The 17328-nt window shown below is 33.2% G+C and overlaps 1 protein-coding gene across 3 annotated transcripts in view; it reads left to right on the forward strand.

Annotated features, from left to right (window-relative positions):
• The window catches only part of CCDC141 (coiled-coil domain containing 141), a 257825-nt gene that overhangs the window by 193316 nt on the left and 47181 nt on the right, over positions 1-17328 (forward strand). For all 3 annotated transcript variants that reach the window (XM_031960388.1, XM_031960387.1, XM_031960389.1), the window contains 5 exons: positions 38-217; positions 9607-9786; positions 10022-10147; positions 16010-16198; positions 17116-17292. In XM_031960388.1, the coding sequence (XP_031816248.1) occupies positions 38-217; positions 9607-9786; positions 10022-10147; positions 16010-16198; positions 17116-17292 (852 nt within the window). The remainder of the gene's footprint in view (positions 1-37; positions 218-9606; positions 9787-10021; positions 10148-16009; positions 16199-17115; positions 17293-17328) is intronic.

Here is a 17328-nt window from a genome sequence, read left to right on the forward strand (position 1 = left end):
GCCTTGGTTTAAGAAAAAAATCCTTTTTTTTTTTCAGGTAGAGGAAATGACTAGGAATCTAAAAGAGTTTTTCAAAATTGAAGCTACTCAACAGGAAAGAGGAGAAGCTCAATCCCTATCTCATGAGGATTCTCCCGATAGCCGGTGGCAACTGTTTTTAAAGGAGAGTTTTTCAACTCAAGACCTAGGGCTTGAATTTCTTTATTTAATAAATATGGTGAGAATGCTTTATGTGTCACAACTTCTGTGAGGATTACTTGCCAGGACCATTAACATAAAGGAAAATTCCTCCTTGTTAAGTCAGTGTTGGATCTGAGATGTTCAGATTCTTTCTGACCCCATTTCTGTGAAGCTTCCTTAGAAGCTAGCTTTCATACAGACTCCTTGTTACTTTACATTCTATACTTTGGAGATCTTAGCCAGAAATGTAAATTCAAAGTCATCATCATCATCACCAACATCATCATCATCATCACCATCATCATCATCACTATTACTAAATATCAAGCAAGATAGATCACTTATTAAATATTTACTATGTGTTAAGCATTATGCCAAGTTCTGAGAATACATGGATAAGAAAACAAAGGATCTTAGTGAGGAAGACAGACAGAAAGGAATATATAAAAGTGGGAAAGGGAACATGCAAATGGTAAGGGAGTATGACTAAGAAGCACTTTGAGGTTTGGAACCTACAGAATCTCACCTTCAGGATTGGGATACAAGGACATGTCCAGGATTCTTGTAGAGAGGAGTCAGAGACAGTGTTTGAGGAGAGAAAGCATGGTAAGGAGACAATCAAAAAATCTTTCTTTTAAAGCATGAATAAGAATAAATGTTATTATTATTTAGGAGTTTTGCCCAAACTCCATTTACAAGGTATCTTTGAAATTATAATTCAAAGAGCTTCCTGTGTAGTACTTTCTATAGTTAAACCCCCAGGATAAAGCCTAAGATTAAATTACGTTATACTAAATTCTGTAGTGTGATAAGTTATCTTAGAGTAGCTTCTGATATATTAATTTATCTAAATGGAAAATGACATATATGAAATATTGGAGACTTGTAGAATCTTAAGAGCTGGAAATAACTTTAAAGGTCAACTAGTCTAACCTCTTAACAGAGAAAAGAATTCTTTCTATATCATTCCTGACAGGTGATAACCTAAATCCTGCTTGAATACTTCCAGAGAATGGAAGTTCACTATCTCAAAAGGTTGCCCATTTATTTGGCATTTAAGTATTTAATGTGTGCCACACACTCAGGCAGTTGGAAAGAGCCATTGTGGGAAAGGTCCAGGTTTTTAAAAAACATTTTTGTCCTGTTCAACAAAAATCTGCTTTTCCATATTTTCTAACCATGAGTCAGGTTTTCACTCTTTTAAGTTATATAGAATAAGTCTACTTTCAGTATAGTCTTTCACTGAAAAATAAAAGTGAAGTAAAAAAGTATAGTCCTTTAACAATTTGAAGACTATCATTCTATTTCCCTTTAGTCAATAAACATTTATTAAGTCCTTATTATGTGCCAAGTACTATGCTAATCACTGGAGATACACAGAAAAAAAAATCCTTGTTCTTAAGGAGTTCATAATATAGAGGGAAAGACAACTTGCAAATGATTATGTACAACTATTTTATACAGGATACATTGGAAATAATTAATGGAGGGAAGGCATAATAACTAAAGGGAATCAGAAAAGACTTCCTGTAGAAAATGGAATTTTGGTTCAGACTTTAAGGAAGCCAAGAAGCTGAGAAGTCTTCCATTGCCGCTGAAACACCACTACTGTTGCCTCCTTCTCCTCCTGATCTTATTTTTGCTCATTGCTTCAGACCCTTTGACTGCTCCCAGTGCTTTTTTGGCTGCTAGGATACTTCTTTTGGCTAGATTACCTTAATCTTGCTTTTATTTCCATTGATGTTATGAAATACTATTTAAAATGTCTTCTTAACACACTTTTTCTTTAAAAGTGAGGAATACAAGTCTTTTTTTTTTCCTTTGTCTTCAGATCCATTGGAAGTCCAATAGATTCAGTTTCTCCAAAGTCTCTGAAATAGTCCCAGATTTTCCTTCTTAGTATTTTCAAGTCAAATAAACATTTACAAGCATTTATTTAAAAGCTCATTAAAAGCTTCATGAAAAGCTTTCTGCTGGTTGCTGTGGATATTCAAATGGATCTGTTGATATCTTCATCCATAGGTAACATCCGCATCATAGTTAGCATTTACATAGTACATACTAACAATGGAAATGCACATATATAAATATACTATATAATATCTACTCTACTTAGCATCTAGCATTTGCATTTATCTTTATTATCTAATTTGCTCCTCCCAGCAATCTTATGAGTATTCCTTCCTTTGGTAGTGATTACAACTCATTCATGTCTGCCTGTATCATGCAGATTTTATTCACTTTCTTCTCTAATTTCAACAAAAGAGCTTTAGCTTGATTTTGTGAGGATACAAGTGGAAGACAAAAATCTATCTATTGATTATCTCTTCCCCTAGCCACATGTGTTATTTTATTTTTTACTCATACATTTCCTTGATCTTTGATGATGTCTTTACCCTACATCACTTGTCACTTCTATAATTCCTTGTGTATAACTGTAGAAGCATATTGAAGTCTATTTGTGCTACTCCATTCCTTTTTGGTTGATAACTCATTTTCAATTTTGTAGAAGCTGTGGTACTTAATGATTCATATTCATAATAACAGCACTACTAGAATATTGATAATAGGAAGATGGCCCTCTGTTTCAGGAAGAAATTTCAGTTTATTAAAGGAACTTTGCAATTTTCCAGAGACAATTCATAGTGTTCTTCTCTAGCTTAATTCTGTAGTAAACATTTTGAGTAATTACATTATCTATCCAAACACACTCACAGAAGCACACTAAAAAATGAATTCTGTAGATTGTCCAAATAGTCTGAAATTGTGTGTGCATATGTATGTATGTATATATATAATAATCTTGACAGCCTAGAATCCTGAAACAAAAACAATAAGAAATTCAATTTGAACACACACACATCTAGTCTTAAGATAACTTTGTTTTTTTGCTGAGTGGTTAGGCTCCAACAAAAAGAAAGGAAAAATAGTCCTCATCTGTAAGAAATTTTGTAGGTACAATGTTTGAAGAAATGTGTTTAATGATTATTTGAGAATACAAATAACTAGAAAGCATTTTTTCTTCAATAATTCTTTATATCAGACAATTTCCAGAGCCTTTTCCTCCTGATAACCCCCTTCCAGATGGTCTCTAATTCATCAGCTTCCCTCATAAAATGGAACATATGGAATTAAACATAATATTCCATATGCATTCTCACCAACATAGAGTGGGCCAATTATTCTCCTTATTTAAACTAAGAATTCTTAACTTGGGATCCATTGTCCCCTAAGTTACAATGAACTTGAACTGGGGGGGGAGGGCATTAGTTATTTTCATTAAACTGACAGAAATTAAATATTTCATTCAACTATTTGAAAACATCATTCTGAAAAGAGGTGCATTATATTGCCAAAGGGTTCCATGACAGGAAAAAACATTTGAGCACTCCTGATTCTAAACCTATTTTTCTAAGATTTTGTTATCTTTTTGGTTCTTTTTTTTAAGTTGTATTACCTCATAATTGGTTCATAGTCAACTAAAAACCTTAAATATTTTAACATGAATTACTGTCAAGATATATCTCTTTCTATATGTATGAAACTGAGATTTTTTATCTAAATGAAGTTTCAATTTATTCATCTTAAATTTCTTGTAATTGTTTGTGGTCCAGAATTCCAGGCAATCAAAATTATTTCATGTCTTGATCCTATTAACTTGTATTCTAATTAGTATTCTCTGATAATCATGGCTTTCATATGTCTATTCAAATCACTGAGGAAAATGTCAAAGGCAGAAAGTTATGGTACTTTACAGAGCACTTTTCTGTGTGTGTTCACATAAATTCGTTAATCTGTACATTTGAAGTGTAGGGGATTGACTACTTATGAATCTATAATATCTCTCTCTTCACTCCAGCAGTCACCAATCTCCTATGGCTGTTCCAGTGACCTTCTAAATGGTCTCTATATTTTTTAAATGTCAACATTGTCTTCCTATCCTGTCATCTGTAAAATGAGAGGGTTGATCTCATTGACCACAAAAGTCTCTTCAAGCTCTAAATGTATGACCACATGTTCTCTTTGCATTTCACTTATATATTTTAATTATAATATAAACTATTTAGTCTTGTATTTAAGGACCTTCAGAGTCTATTACTAACCTAACTTTATTCTTTTTACATACCTTATGTCTGCAATTGACCTCAAAGGCCATTTAATCCAGTCAATAATTACTTTTACAAAAACTTCAACTTCAAACAATTAATAACCATTCTTTGGATACAGTTATTCAATTAATCCCAAATTATATTCTGTCATATAGCATATTTCCCAAATTTATGCACAAGTAAAGAAGAGATTTTGTTAACTGTTTCCTGGAAAATAGATAGATATTTGATGAGGCTAGTTTCACATGACCTGTTTTTGAAAGACTAATGCTAGTTTTTACTGATAGTTACTTTTATAAATTCCATTTCTTTTTTAGAATATTATTAAGAATAGAAATAAATCTCAGTGGTCTGTTGTTTGCAAACCATAACCTTTTTTTGGGAGGAGGAATTGAAATATTTGCCTTTCTTAAAATGCCTGCAGCTTTTCTTTCTTTCAAAGATTAATATAGCAGCTCAGTAATCATAGTTGTCAACTCTTTCAATATGCTGAGATATAATTCTTCTGGATCTGATGACTGAAACTCATGGAGATCTATGCAATCAGATCATCTCATTTATATTGAATTTCTACTGCCTGCTAAACATTTCTGCTCCATTCTTCCCAATCTAAAGGTAATTTTCTTTGAAAGAGTAAAATAAAAACAAACTAAGAGGTCAGCCTTCTTGTAGTTACCTATTATCATTATCCCACCTACTCAGAACAGCTGTTCTACCTTTTCTTTAATCCTCTTCTTACCTCTACATAATTAAAAAATAAATCAAATGCCTTTTTAACCATCCCTAGCATTCATCAATATCTACAAATCTTTCTGGGCCCTAGTGTTTATGAATTGGATAAAGAATAACAATTTCCTTCATTAATTCCTACACCATTTGACAAATGGAATTAAGTAGATGTTTAAAAATACTTGATAATTAATTCATCCTTAAGGGAGGACACAAATTTATTGGTTTTTTGGTTTGGGCTAAGTAAGAGTTTCGGTTGCCTAAATAAAGTCTCATAACTATCAATGAACATGAATTTATTATATTATAACCATTGGTTTTCAGGGGAATTTCAATTTAGTGATTGTTTAAGCCATTGAAGAACCTGCCTATTTCTTAATCTTTCATAATATGTTTCATGGCAAAAAGTCAGTTGCAACATCCCATTACCTTTTGGAAATTTCTGTATATTAGACTGGACTTCTTCTGACAACAGGTTGGAAATATTGCCTTGAATGAAAAAGCTCTTTCATGGTAAAAATTATGATTTTTTTCAATCCTCAATACTCTTGTCTTTATATTGTCTTGTCCATGATAAACATTTATTTGCAATGCAATAATTAACATTTTTTGTTTAACCAGTGTTCTCCCTGTTAACTCAACTTCAGGAAGTCTATGCCACATTGTAGAAAAGTAAATAACAATGTTTCCAAATTCCAAGTCCTTCTGAAGTTCTTTATTTTCAAGGAACTCATTAATGTCTGTTTTACAAAAATAGTTTGTTAGTTCGGGGCATTTTTTTTTGTTTCTTTACAATATATTGTGACTAACCTTGTTTTATTGTTGGCTTGAAATATTCAATTTTCCATAGCAACACTCCTGTAGTATCTTTAACAGTCACTGAAGTGTGCTCTTTAAGAGCAACAACTTTTTCATATTTCTTTGAGGTAATATCCTTTTAAAAAAGGATATTAAAGAAGACATAAAAACTAATTAAAAACACACAAAAGAGAGCAATGAAATGGATGTATGACAAGGAATCCTGTAATCAACTGAAAGAGAATGAAATACAGATGGAGAAACCAGCTTGTTCCAAGTCAGCCTAGTATAGGTAGAAACTATATAAATTTTTGCTTTTCCCATGTAATTCACATATCATTGTACAACAGGACCATTTCAGATTCTCCTTCTTTTGATCCTTATCGAATGTTCTCCAACATGTTTATTCTTTTGGGGCATTGTATTTTAGTTTTTAAATATAGTATTCCTGCAAATAAAGCATAACTTTCTATTGCCAGATTCATTGTCAGTCCCATCCTAACAAATTTTAACAGTACCTATGAGGTCAAATTTTCTTCTGTGTATTAATTTCTATAAATTACTCTGTTTATTACCCATATTTTGTGCTGTTCATATAAACATGAGGCCATATCTGTAATAGACTCTCTTCCTAAATATTACACTTCCTTCTATGTTTTGCTTGCTATTCTCTCCATACTTCTAATCTTATACCTTACACTTCACTCTATCCAATGACATTGTCCTTTTAAGTTCCTCACCTAAGACACTTCATCTCTCCCAGTTGTAGGAATTTCCTTTGGCTGTTCCTCATGCCTGCGATTCTCTCCTTCCTCATCTCTACCTACTGGTTTCTCTGATTTTCTTCAAGTCCTAACTAAAATCCCATCTTATACAGGAAGTCTTTCCCAACCCTTCTTAAATCTAGTATTTTCTCTCTTTTAATTATTTCCTATTTATAGATAGCTTGTTTGTACATGTTTGTTTGCTTGTTGTTTCTTCCATTAGACTGTGAATTCCTTGAGAACAGAAACTGTCTTTTGCCTTTTTTGTTTATCTCCAATACTTAATATAGTGGCTGGCACATAGTAGACATATAATAAAAAATGTATTTACTTACTGTTACCAAAAATGTCATATCATTTGGGGCAATTTTACCCCCGTCATCTCCCCCAGAAATATAAAGCCTTTTTGATTATATTTCCAAGTATGTTTTTATGGGCCCTTTTTACATAAACCTCATTTCTAGTCAAGCTGATTATTCCTATGTTTTTCTGAAGTCTAAATACTATTTTTAGACATAATCAACCTAACTTTTCAAACCCCAATCTTTTTTCTTCTACCCTTAATTAATTGTAGTGATGAAAATATCACTTGTTTCCTTAAGGTCTTCAGGGTTGTTTGTTTTTTTGTTTTTTTTTTTGACCTGGTCTTCATAAGCCTTAGCAATGTTTTCTGGTTTCTTCTGATTAATATAATATGTCCCCTCATGAGTTACTAATGCAGTCATCATTAGTCTTATCATAGGCAGACAACCTGTCGCTTATATAGTAGCTATTCCATGATCTGATGTGCATTCCTGTGCCTTCTGTGAATATATTCAGGTCATTCCATATGTTTGGAATAATTTTTTCTTCTCCATGGCTATTGAAATTTCTCTTCTTTCATTGCCTCATCAAGTTCCTTACTTCTCCCTCTTCTTGTACTGCTTAGCTAAAAATGAGTAATTTCTTCTTGAATTTTTCTTAAGAGCAATTTGTATTATTTCTTTATGCTGATCATATTCTTTTTTTGCATTAGGTTAGACATACGAGAGACTTACTTATAAATCAGAATTCCATTGTATAAATCTGTATAAAGAAAGACTGGAATAGCATAGTCTATGAATATGACAGTCAGGGATCTTATTAATAATGGTGCTTCTTTAAGAACTCCATTTCTCAAGTTCTTTTAATTAGATTATTTGAAAAAATGTTTCAAAAATATAGTATTAAGTCTCTCAATATTAAATTTGGAGCAATTTAATTTACCCATGGATTTCTGTGTTGTTATTGTTTTTAAAGTTTTTTTTTCTATTAACACATTATAGGCACAAATACTTATTATGTGTCTGTAATGCTTCAGGCATTGTGGTAGGTCCTGGGGATACAAGCACAATTAGTGCAATAAAGAGCTCTTTTGCAAAAAGCTTACATTCTAATGAAGGAGACAATGAAAGTATATTTACTGAATAAAAATAGAGAAAATAAATACAAATAAGTTGACTAAAAATAATGTAATTTGAGGGAACACTAAGCAATAGAAGAAGAAAAAAACAAGCATTTAATAAGTGCTTATTATGTACCAGGCAATGTGCAAAGCATTTGCTTCTGACAACTTTGGGAAGCAGGTGTACTCTTATTATTCCCACTTAACAATTGAGGAAATTTTGAGGCATTCAGTTAAGTTACCTGCCCAAGATCACTCTTTGTTGTTGTTCAGTCATTTCAGTACACTTTGTGATCCCATTTACATATTTCTTGGCAAAGATGGAGTGTTTCGCTATCTCTGTTGCCATTTCGTTTTACAAATGAAGAATTGAGGTAAATAGAATTAAGTGACTTGTCCAGGGTCACTCAGCTAATGAGTATCTGAGGATGGATTTGAACTCAGGTTCCTGATTCAAGATCCAGAATTCTTTATATTTTATCACATGCATAAAGGAATCAGAAAAAGCTCAATCTGGAAAGTGATTCTTGAATTATTTATTGAAGGAAGGAAGAAGTTCATAAAGCAAAAGTGAGGAAGGAATGCATCCCTTTATTGAAGGAAAAACTGCAAAAAGACACTCAAAAATACTCATTAAATAAGTTGATTTCAATGGAGTTTATCAAACAGAAATCCTAATCTTTTCTCTCTCTCTAGTTCTTCTTCTTATACATTAAATATGAATAATTGATCCTTCCTAAAAAGATTGAAAGTGTCTTAATTCACCACTTAAAAGTCTGCTGAGTGATGAAATTCAAAGTAATTACACATCACATTTAATCAAAAAAAAAACCCACATTTAATTGTTTGCCTCTCATTTATTCAGAATGTTCTTAATCTTCTACTAAAGTCCTAGAGATTACCCTAGTTCTTAAAAGTTATGCTGGAATAGATACTCAAATTTTGACAATTTCTATAAATAGAATGAATTAGAGTACAAGTCATTAATAAATTGTGAGTCTTCCATATGATATCTTGCTTAGCTAATTTGGAGAGGCACATCACAGGTTGGCAGCAAAATATGATGAATTTTTGTTCATAGTAAAACCAGAAGACCATATACTCCACCACAGAAGAGTAGTAAATTATTTTACTGGAGGGAAAACATATGCAAATTAATTAACAAATCTTGAAATTAGTATGAAGTATGTTTTTTTTAAGACTCAAATGTGTGGAAATTCCAAAAACTCATTTCACCCCATGATTACCCTATCTTCCATTTCTAATATGTTATAGTGATTGTATTGAAGTGTCAATGATACAAGTCATTCAACATAATATATTTTTAAACTTTTGACCACTAATTTTCTGGGTCATGTATTTGATTCCATCATTTCTAAAGAGTAAAAAATAAATAAAGGCTTTGAGGAAAATTAAGGTCAACTGGAGGCCCTGGGAGATTAACTCTGCCTCTAAAATAGAAAACTCTGGTTAATTATAAGATATTACACAGTCTACTTTCACTAACCAACTTTTTCTGCCTTTTAAAATTATGTATTCTCTGAAAGCATGTTTTTTTTTATATTTTGGGAAGGAACAGTAATATTCTTTATTAAATTAACAGGAAAATGAGGACATTATATTAAAGGTGGAAAATGTCACACATGTTACTGAGAACATGATGGAAAACCAAAATGCAGAAAGGGAGGAGCTCAAGAATCTCTGGATTGCATGGCAGCTTCAGGTGAACCAAGTCAAGTCCATTAAACAGCAGTGGGCAGCCTTTAAAGAACAGCTAAAAAAGGTAAGGGCATTCTGTTTGAAGGAGAAAATCTGAGTCTATATTTCTGGTCCCTTGTGCTTTAAAAATAAATTCATTACGGGAACTCTATCAGGTTCTTCCATGTTATGGAAGCCTCTATGGTAACAGAAAGAGTTGATGAAACATTGAGGTATACCTCTATCTCTAAAATGACAGTGAAATATTTGCTTTTAGTGCTGAAGAGAGCATACTAAAAGCCATTTGATATTTATTTCAGACAACTCAGAACCTGAAACTTCTTCAGGAAATGTTTACACCAGTGTCTGCTCTTGACCTTGGAGCCAGTCTTCAGACTCTCTTAGATCTACAAAAAAAATGGAACCAAATGAAACCTCAATTTCAGGTGAGGAAATAGATTGATGGATGTTCTTGAGCAGCATGAAAATGGAAAAGCATTCAGTTACAATTTGCATAATTTATTTCAATAGGTTGGCAAATTACTCTCTTTTAAAAAGAAAGAAAATTTCCCTCTATTAAAGTAATAAAGTTCTTTTAAAAAACAAATTATCTCCATTAGTTATTTTCTGTACAGCTGGAGGTGTCTGTGTGTGTTTGTATACTCAGACATATACATGACACTTTCTGTCTACAAGATACTGTTTATATGCTTTTTGAGAATTATTTTCATTTACATTCAAAGAATGTCAGAAATACATGCAAATGCATATTTCTTCTAAATTATTTTTCTAGGAAAATAATTGACATTGCTTTGGTAGACTGAAACTCCAAAGAGTGGGGGTTGCCTACTGCTGGTAGGCATTCCATATGTTAGTGCATTCAAGACCTCTACCAAACAAATCATCCCTGTATCAACATGTGATTTACTCCTGCAATCCCAGTTCCCTGCTACCATCCATGGCTATTTGTGGCTAATTCTCCTTTATCCCTTTGCCTTAAATGGCAAAGGTACAAAAGGAGTGGGTGATATAAAGGCTAAATCATGTTCATGGCTGCTGGCCAGATAACGTGGGTTGGAAAGATTTTCTCCTTCTGAACCCCTCCTCAGCTTGGCACAAGAGTCAAAAAGGTAGTCAGATCATTCTATTGACAATATGTGCTATGTTTTTAACTTAAATTCTCCCTGTTGCAAAATTAGAGCACTAGACCAAAATCCAATTCCTCTCCTTTTAATCACTAATATATAATTGACTTCTAAGATTCACTGGCTTATTGGAATAGAAGGGTACTTCAGAGATTTGTTTGTGTGTCATGGCCTTCTCTCATAGAAACAGAGTATTTTGGAAATGTGGGGGACCTATAGAATTATTTAGTCCAATCCCTTCCCTGAACAGAAATTTCTTCTTCTATACCCTATGTGATCATTCTGCCTTCTTTCAAAGACCTCCAGTGAATGGGAAGAAAGATTGAAGAAGCTCATGCTATTTTGAGACAACTCTATCAGATCTCCCCCCTTTTTTGTCAAGAAGGACAATCTACTTTCAATCAACATCCACTCATTATGTCTTTGGAGCCAGGCTAAACAAATCTCTTCCACATGAGACATCATCTTTCAAATGCCTAAAGTCAACTTTGATTCCATTCTTCATCTTATATACTGCCATTCTAGGCTAAATATCCTTTGTTTCTTCAAAGTTATCTTCATATAATGATTTTCAACCACCTCACCATCTTGGTTATTTTTCTTTTTAGGGAACCCTCCTAGAAAATAAAATCATTTTGTTTAATTACTGATTAATAGAGAGAATTTCTTTGGAACCAATATAAATCTCTTAAGCAATAATGTAAGCCCAAAACATCTTTATTTTCAAAACACTGGAGAATAGTCACTATTTCTTATATGGAAATTTCCCATCTCCAAACTGTCTTACTTTCACTCTTTTTTTTTGGTTAACTAGTCCACTATCAAGACCTTAACTCTAATTTTTATTCTGATGATTGTCAAATCTGTATCTTGGGCCCAGACATTCCTATTGTGTTTTATCTTCAATTACCTTCTGTACATTTTTTGTTAGTCTCTTTTTTTTTTCAGAAAATGAAAACAAAACAAAAGAGAACACTGTTATGTGCTCAGAAGAACATCAGGGAGAATTCAAATATATAACAGTAAATTACCAATTCAAGAAAGGTTATATAATAGTAGAAGAAATTATATTTATAAATGTCCATCTTTTCTTTACTACCTTGTAGATTGTTCTTTTGTATTCTGTTAATGCACTTTTTAAACTTTATTCTTTTTCCCCCTTTCATCCACTCCTCCCTCCCCCAAGCAGGCTATAGTTAAGCAAGACTATATTTATGCATACATACACACAGATATGCACACACTCTCTCTCTCTCTCTCTCTCTCTCTCTCTCTCTCTCTCTCTCTATTTCTCTTTCTCTCTCTCTCTCTCTCTCTCTCTCTCTCCTCTCCTCTCCTCTACCTCTCCTCTCCTCTCCTCTCCTCTCCTCTCCTCTCCACATATACACACATCTTTTTATCAGGACTGACACTTTCCTTTAATTCTGCTCCTTAACTTGCTTTACTATTGCTTAATCTTCCCCCCACATATCAATCCCTGCCTAGTCTTCTTCTCTTACCCTTTGCTTTCCTTTCCACCTATACCTTGCTCTTTATTTCTTTATGGATTTTGGAAGGTACTATATCCTTCATGGTGTATATATATATATATAGTGTTGCCTGTTTAACCCATTCTCAAAACGAATAAGTTTTCAGAACTATGAGCCATCCTCCCCTTTCTAATGCTTTTGTGTATATTCTTCCTCTGTTTCTCATTTTTATGTAACATAATTACTATTTTTACCTTAACTCTGTCCATATATGATTCCAAGACCTGCAGTCTTTTATTGTGGTCCCTGATAAGTCCTGTACAATTCTAATTGTAGCTACAGCATATTTGATTTTTTTTCCTTGTTTCTTGTAAGATTTCCTCTTTGAATTGGGGATTTTGAAATTTGGCAATAATATTCCTATCTATTTTTCATTTTCTATTTCTACTTTATCCTCATGTTCTGTTACTCTAGGACAATTTTTTAAGATTATTTCTTGCATTATTGTGTCAAGATTCTTTTTGTTGGTCAAAGCTTACAGATAATTCAATAATTCTTGCATTTTCTCTTCTTGATCTGTTCTCCAGATCTGTGGTTTCTCTTATAAGATGTTTTAATTCTGATGTATTTTTTTCATTCTTTATATTCTATTTTGTTATTTTGTGGTCTCTTATAACTTCACTGGCTTTCCCTTGAGCAATTTTAATTTTCAAAAAGGTATTTTCATCTTTGAAACTCTTATCTTCTTTTCTAGTTGGATAACTTTTTTCCCACAATCTTCTTGGTTTTCTTTGACTTTTTTTTTTAAATGTTTTTCTCAATGTCTCTCATTTGATTTTTGAGTTCTTCTATAAATTTTCTCTCAACAGGGAGCCATTTAATGTTACTTTTTAAGATAGCAGAAACATTTTTTATAAATAACTTTTTATTGATAGAATCCATGCCAGGGTAATTTTTTAACAACATTATCCCTTGCACTCACTTCTGTTCCGATTTTTCCCCTCCCTTCCTCCACCCCCTCCCCCACATGGCAAGCAGTCCTTTACATGTTAAATAGGTTGCAATAGATCTTGGATACAATATATGTGTGTGCAGAACCGAACAGTTCTCTTGCTTCTCAGGGAGAATTGTATTTAGAAGGTATAAATAACCCGTGAAGAAGAACAAAAATGCAAGCAGTTTACATTCATTTCCTAGTGTTCTTTCTTTGGGTGTAGCTGCTTCTGTCCATCTTTGATCAATTGAAACTAAGTTAGATCTTTTCTTTGTCAAAGAAACCCACTTCCATCAGAATACACCCTCATATAGTATCATTGTTGAGGTATATAATGATCTCCTGGTTCTGCTCATTTCACTCAGCATCAGTTCATGTAAGTCTCACCAATCCTCTCTGTATTCGTCCTGCTGGTCATTTCTTACAGAACAATAATATTCCATGACATTCATATACCACAATTTACTTAACCATTCTCCAATTGATGGGCATCCATTCATTTTCCAGCTTCTGGCCACTACAAACAGGGCTGCCACAAACATTTTGGCACATACAGGTCCCTTTCCCTTCTTTAGTATCTCTTTGGGATATAAGCCCAGTAGTAGCACTGCTGGATCATATGGTATGCACGGTTTGATAACTTTTTGAGCATAGTTCCAAATTGAGCAGAAACATTTTTAAATTCAGTGTCCTCCTGTGAAAATAAATTCATCTTCCTTGTTTCCATATTAAGTTTCTATGGTTTGGTTCTTTCTTTTTTTGTGGATTCATTTTTTTAAAGAGTATTAATGTAAGCACTTCTAATAGTGGAGTGGGGGAAATGGTGCCTCTAGCTTCACTTCAGCTCTCCCCTCCAATCTAGAACCCCAAATCAAGAGCTCTACCTCCTGCAAGTGTCTGCAGCTGCCCTATTGCTTCTGCACTTATCAGGTGCTGGTTCCTTCTCGCTGAGAGCCTGTCTCAGCAGCACATTTGGGCCTGGTGTTCACCAATCAGTAGAGTTTTCCTCAGTCTTCCTGAACTCAGATCCCAATTTCTTATACAGTCTGGGAGGTAAAAGTTCCTGTGGTTCCTGCTGAGGATCCAGCCAAATCCAACTAATTCCAGGGCTCCCTATTTCTGCCAGAGCTGTGCTAGGGATGCTTGTACTTCACAAGGGTTTAACCCGGCATGGGATTTTTCTTTGGATCTTCTTGGGTTGTACCAGGAAGACCCCTGTTCTGCCCCAAGTCTTCTTAATTTTTCACCAGTCTATGTTCATCCTGAGGCACAAATTTGTTCTATTTGTGAGGAAATCTGGAAGACTTGAAATTTACCAATGTACTCTGCCATCCTTCCAGAAGAAAGTTGTTGCTATTCTTGATATTATTCAATGGCATCTTGCTCTTTGTGACCTAGTGGACCACACAGTTTAGGGATGTTTTCTTGGCAAACTACTATAAAAGATTCACATTTCTTTCTCCAGTAGATTAAAGCAAACAAGGTGAGGTGATTTGCCTAGGGTCACACAGCTACTAAGTGTCTGAAGCCAGATTTTAATTCAGATCTTCCTGGCTCCAGTCATCTAGCTGCCTCAATGACAGTGTCTAACTAGCCATTTCTACCTAGAGCCAAATAAAATGTTGATCTCAAATTCAATTTTTCTAAAACTGATCTTATCTTCATCCATAAACTGGTTCCCTCTCCCTCGTCTTCCTTGTTTTGTTTAATAATAATTCTGTCTCCCAGTCACTCAAACTCAATATTTCATAGAATATTTTGATAACTTTAAACAAAGGCTTGATAAGTATTTTGTAGGAGAGATTCTTGTTCAGGTATGGATTAGACCAGATATCCCTTCCTAAGATTCTCATGATGCTATTTGCTATAAAGCTCTACAGGGTAATGCACATAATAGGGAATTTTAAAATATTTTTGGTTAAGATTCAAACATTATCATTAATAAGGGTTCTCATTATTGTCTTACTTTTGAAGTTCTAGATTCTTAGTTTCTTCTATTTTTGACTACCTATTCTAAGACTGGAAAAGTAGAGGAGTATTTCTTTCAAATTTTCTTCAAATTCTCCAGCCCTCACTAATTTCACACCCACAACACTGACCATTCTTTGATTTTGTTCATCTGACCAGTGCTAATTATAATGATAGAATACTTTTTGGTTGCTGAGTATTGTATGCTATTTATGAATCCCTGTGTCCTTGTTTTTTAAATAACAGTTCAAAATTGCTGCTCAGCTGCTGAGTCATTTTCATGTTTCTTCCATATTTATATGTGGTAAATCATTTCCCATATTTGCCTAATTTTCTTGTTTTACTATCTGGCATTTTGTCCATATTTTATGTAAAATATGATTATATTATTTTATTTTTTCACGAACAGGAACTCTGTTGCAGTTAGTTAGCATGAGATTCTTATCTTATGAAGATTTTTTGGCTATACCTAAAATAAGTGGTACAGACTCAAAGCAGATAACAGTATCTCCTTCCCTCATCTTCCTATGCATCATTACAAACTTTAGATATTACTATTTATGACAAGTGACATTTTTTGCCTATTATAAATTTTTTGATTTGCCTATAGAAAAATCTTTAGTTCATTTAATTTTAAAGTTAGATATGCCTTATTATTATAGTTACATGATTAAGCATAAAATAAGAGTCTTTCAGAAATGGATTCATTTTCTTGTTTTTCTCATTTTCTAGCAACTGGATGCTGAAGTCTGCTATATTCTAAAAGTATTTGAAATGTTACATGTCAAAGGAGCTCCTGTAAAGGAAAAGACTCAACAGTTAAAGGAGCTCAATCAACTTCACCAGAAGCAGAAGGAAAGACTCAAAGATTATGAAAACATACTCTCTAAGGCAGTCAGATTTCATCAAGTCAAGGAAGAAGTACAAATTATAATATATATCTTTTAGACTTTATATTTCTGAAAAAAATCATTTTACCCCAAAATGCCTTTAATAACTTGCCTAAAGAGGAAAATCTAAGCTTTCAAGCTGACATCTTCTGTAATCAGGCTTTAAAGTCCTTTCTGTTTCTTTAAAACTTTCCCTTAATGCTGTGGTTTTCTCAATTTTTTGTTCTCTTTATATTCTTAAAAATTATTGAGGCCCCTCCTCAAAGAGTTTTATGTAAGATATGTCCCATGATATTGATCATATTGAATATTAAAAGATCTTAGTATTATAGTGAAAATAGTTTTGACTTTCCAAGCTTGAAAGAGTCTCAAGGACTCAAAGGGTTCCTATAACATACTTTGATATTGCCCTAAGGAAAGGGCAATATCTAGAACACTCTCACTCAACAAACTAAGCTGATCTTTGTCCTTTGTCCTTTGTCCTACACGTTTCCAAGTCTATGTCTTTCCATATACATTTCCATATCTGTATATACACATGCACACACATAGAAACACACACACATACATGCAGACACACATATACACACAAATCTTCAGAGTGTTCGTTTTTCTTTTTTCCCCAAATATGAATATTACCCTTCCTTCAAAGTATAGATTGAATTTTTTCCAACTACCTCAGTATACAGTGTTCCCTTCTTCTTCTAAAGTCATTCAAGCATTTATGGAGTTATTATTAATGAGATAATTATTTTATGTAATAATGATTATATAGTAAACAAACTTATTAATATGGCACTTAATAAGCAATTAATTAATTGCAGCGATGACACTGATTACTAAAGAATTAATTGGTAACATTTTAACTCATTGGTCTAAAAAATAAAGTTAAAAAGATTGAACCTTGTGATATAAATGTTGTATAATTGTTAATCTACTGTATTTCAGTTGGACAGTCTCACCAAATCAGAAGGAGAGTTTCTTGAGTCAGTTCTTGAATGGGATGACACCTTCAATGCTAAAGTTCTCCTCTGTGGTTCTCAAGAAAAGCAAGCTCATATAAACCATCTTTACAAACTTGCCCTTTCCTTGGGAATGGACATTATTACAGCAGTACAGCAACCTGTAAGTAGGAATTTGGAAGAGAGACATAAATTTTAC

Source organism: Sarcophilus harrisii, chromosome 3, assembly GCF_902635505.1.
Source record: "Sarcophilus harrisii chromosome 3, mSarHar1.11, whole genome shotgun sequence".
Classification (NCBI taxonomy): domain Eukaryota; kingdom Metazoa; phylum Chordata; class Mammalia; order Dasyuromorphia; family Dasyuridae; genus Sarcophilus; species Sarcophilus harrisii.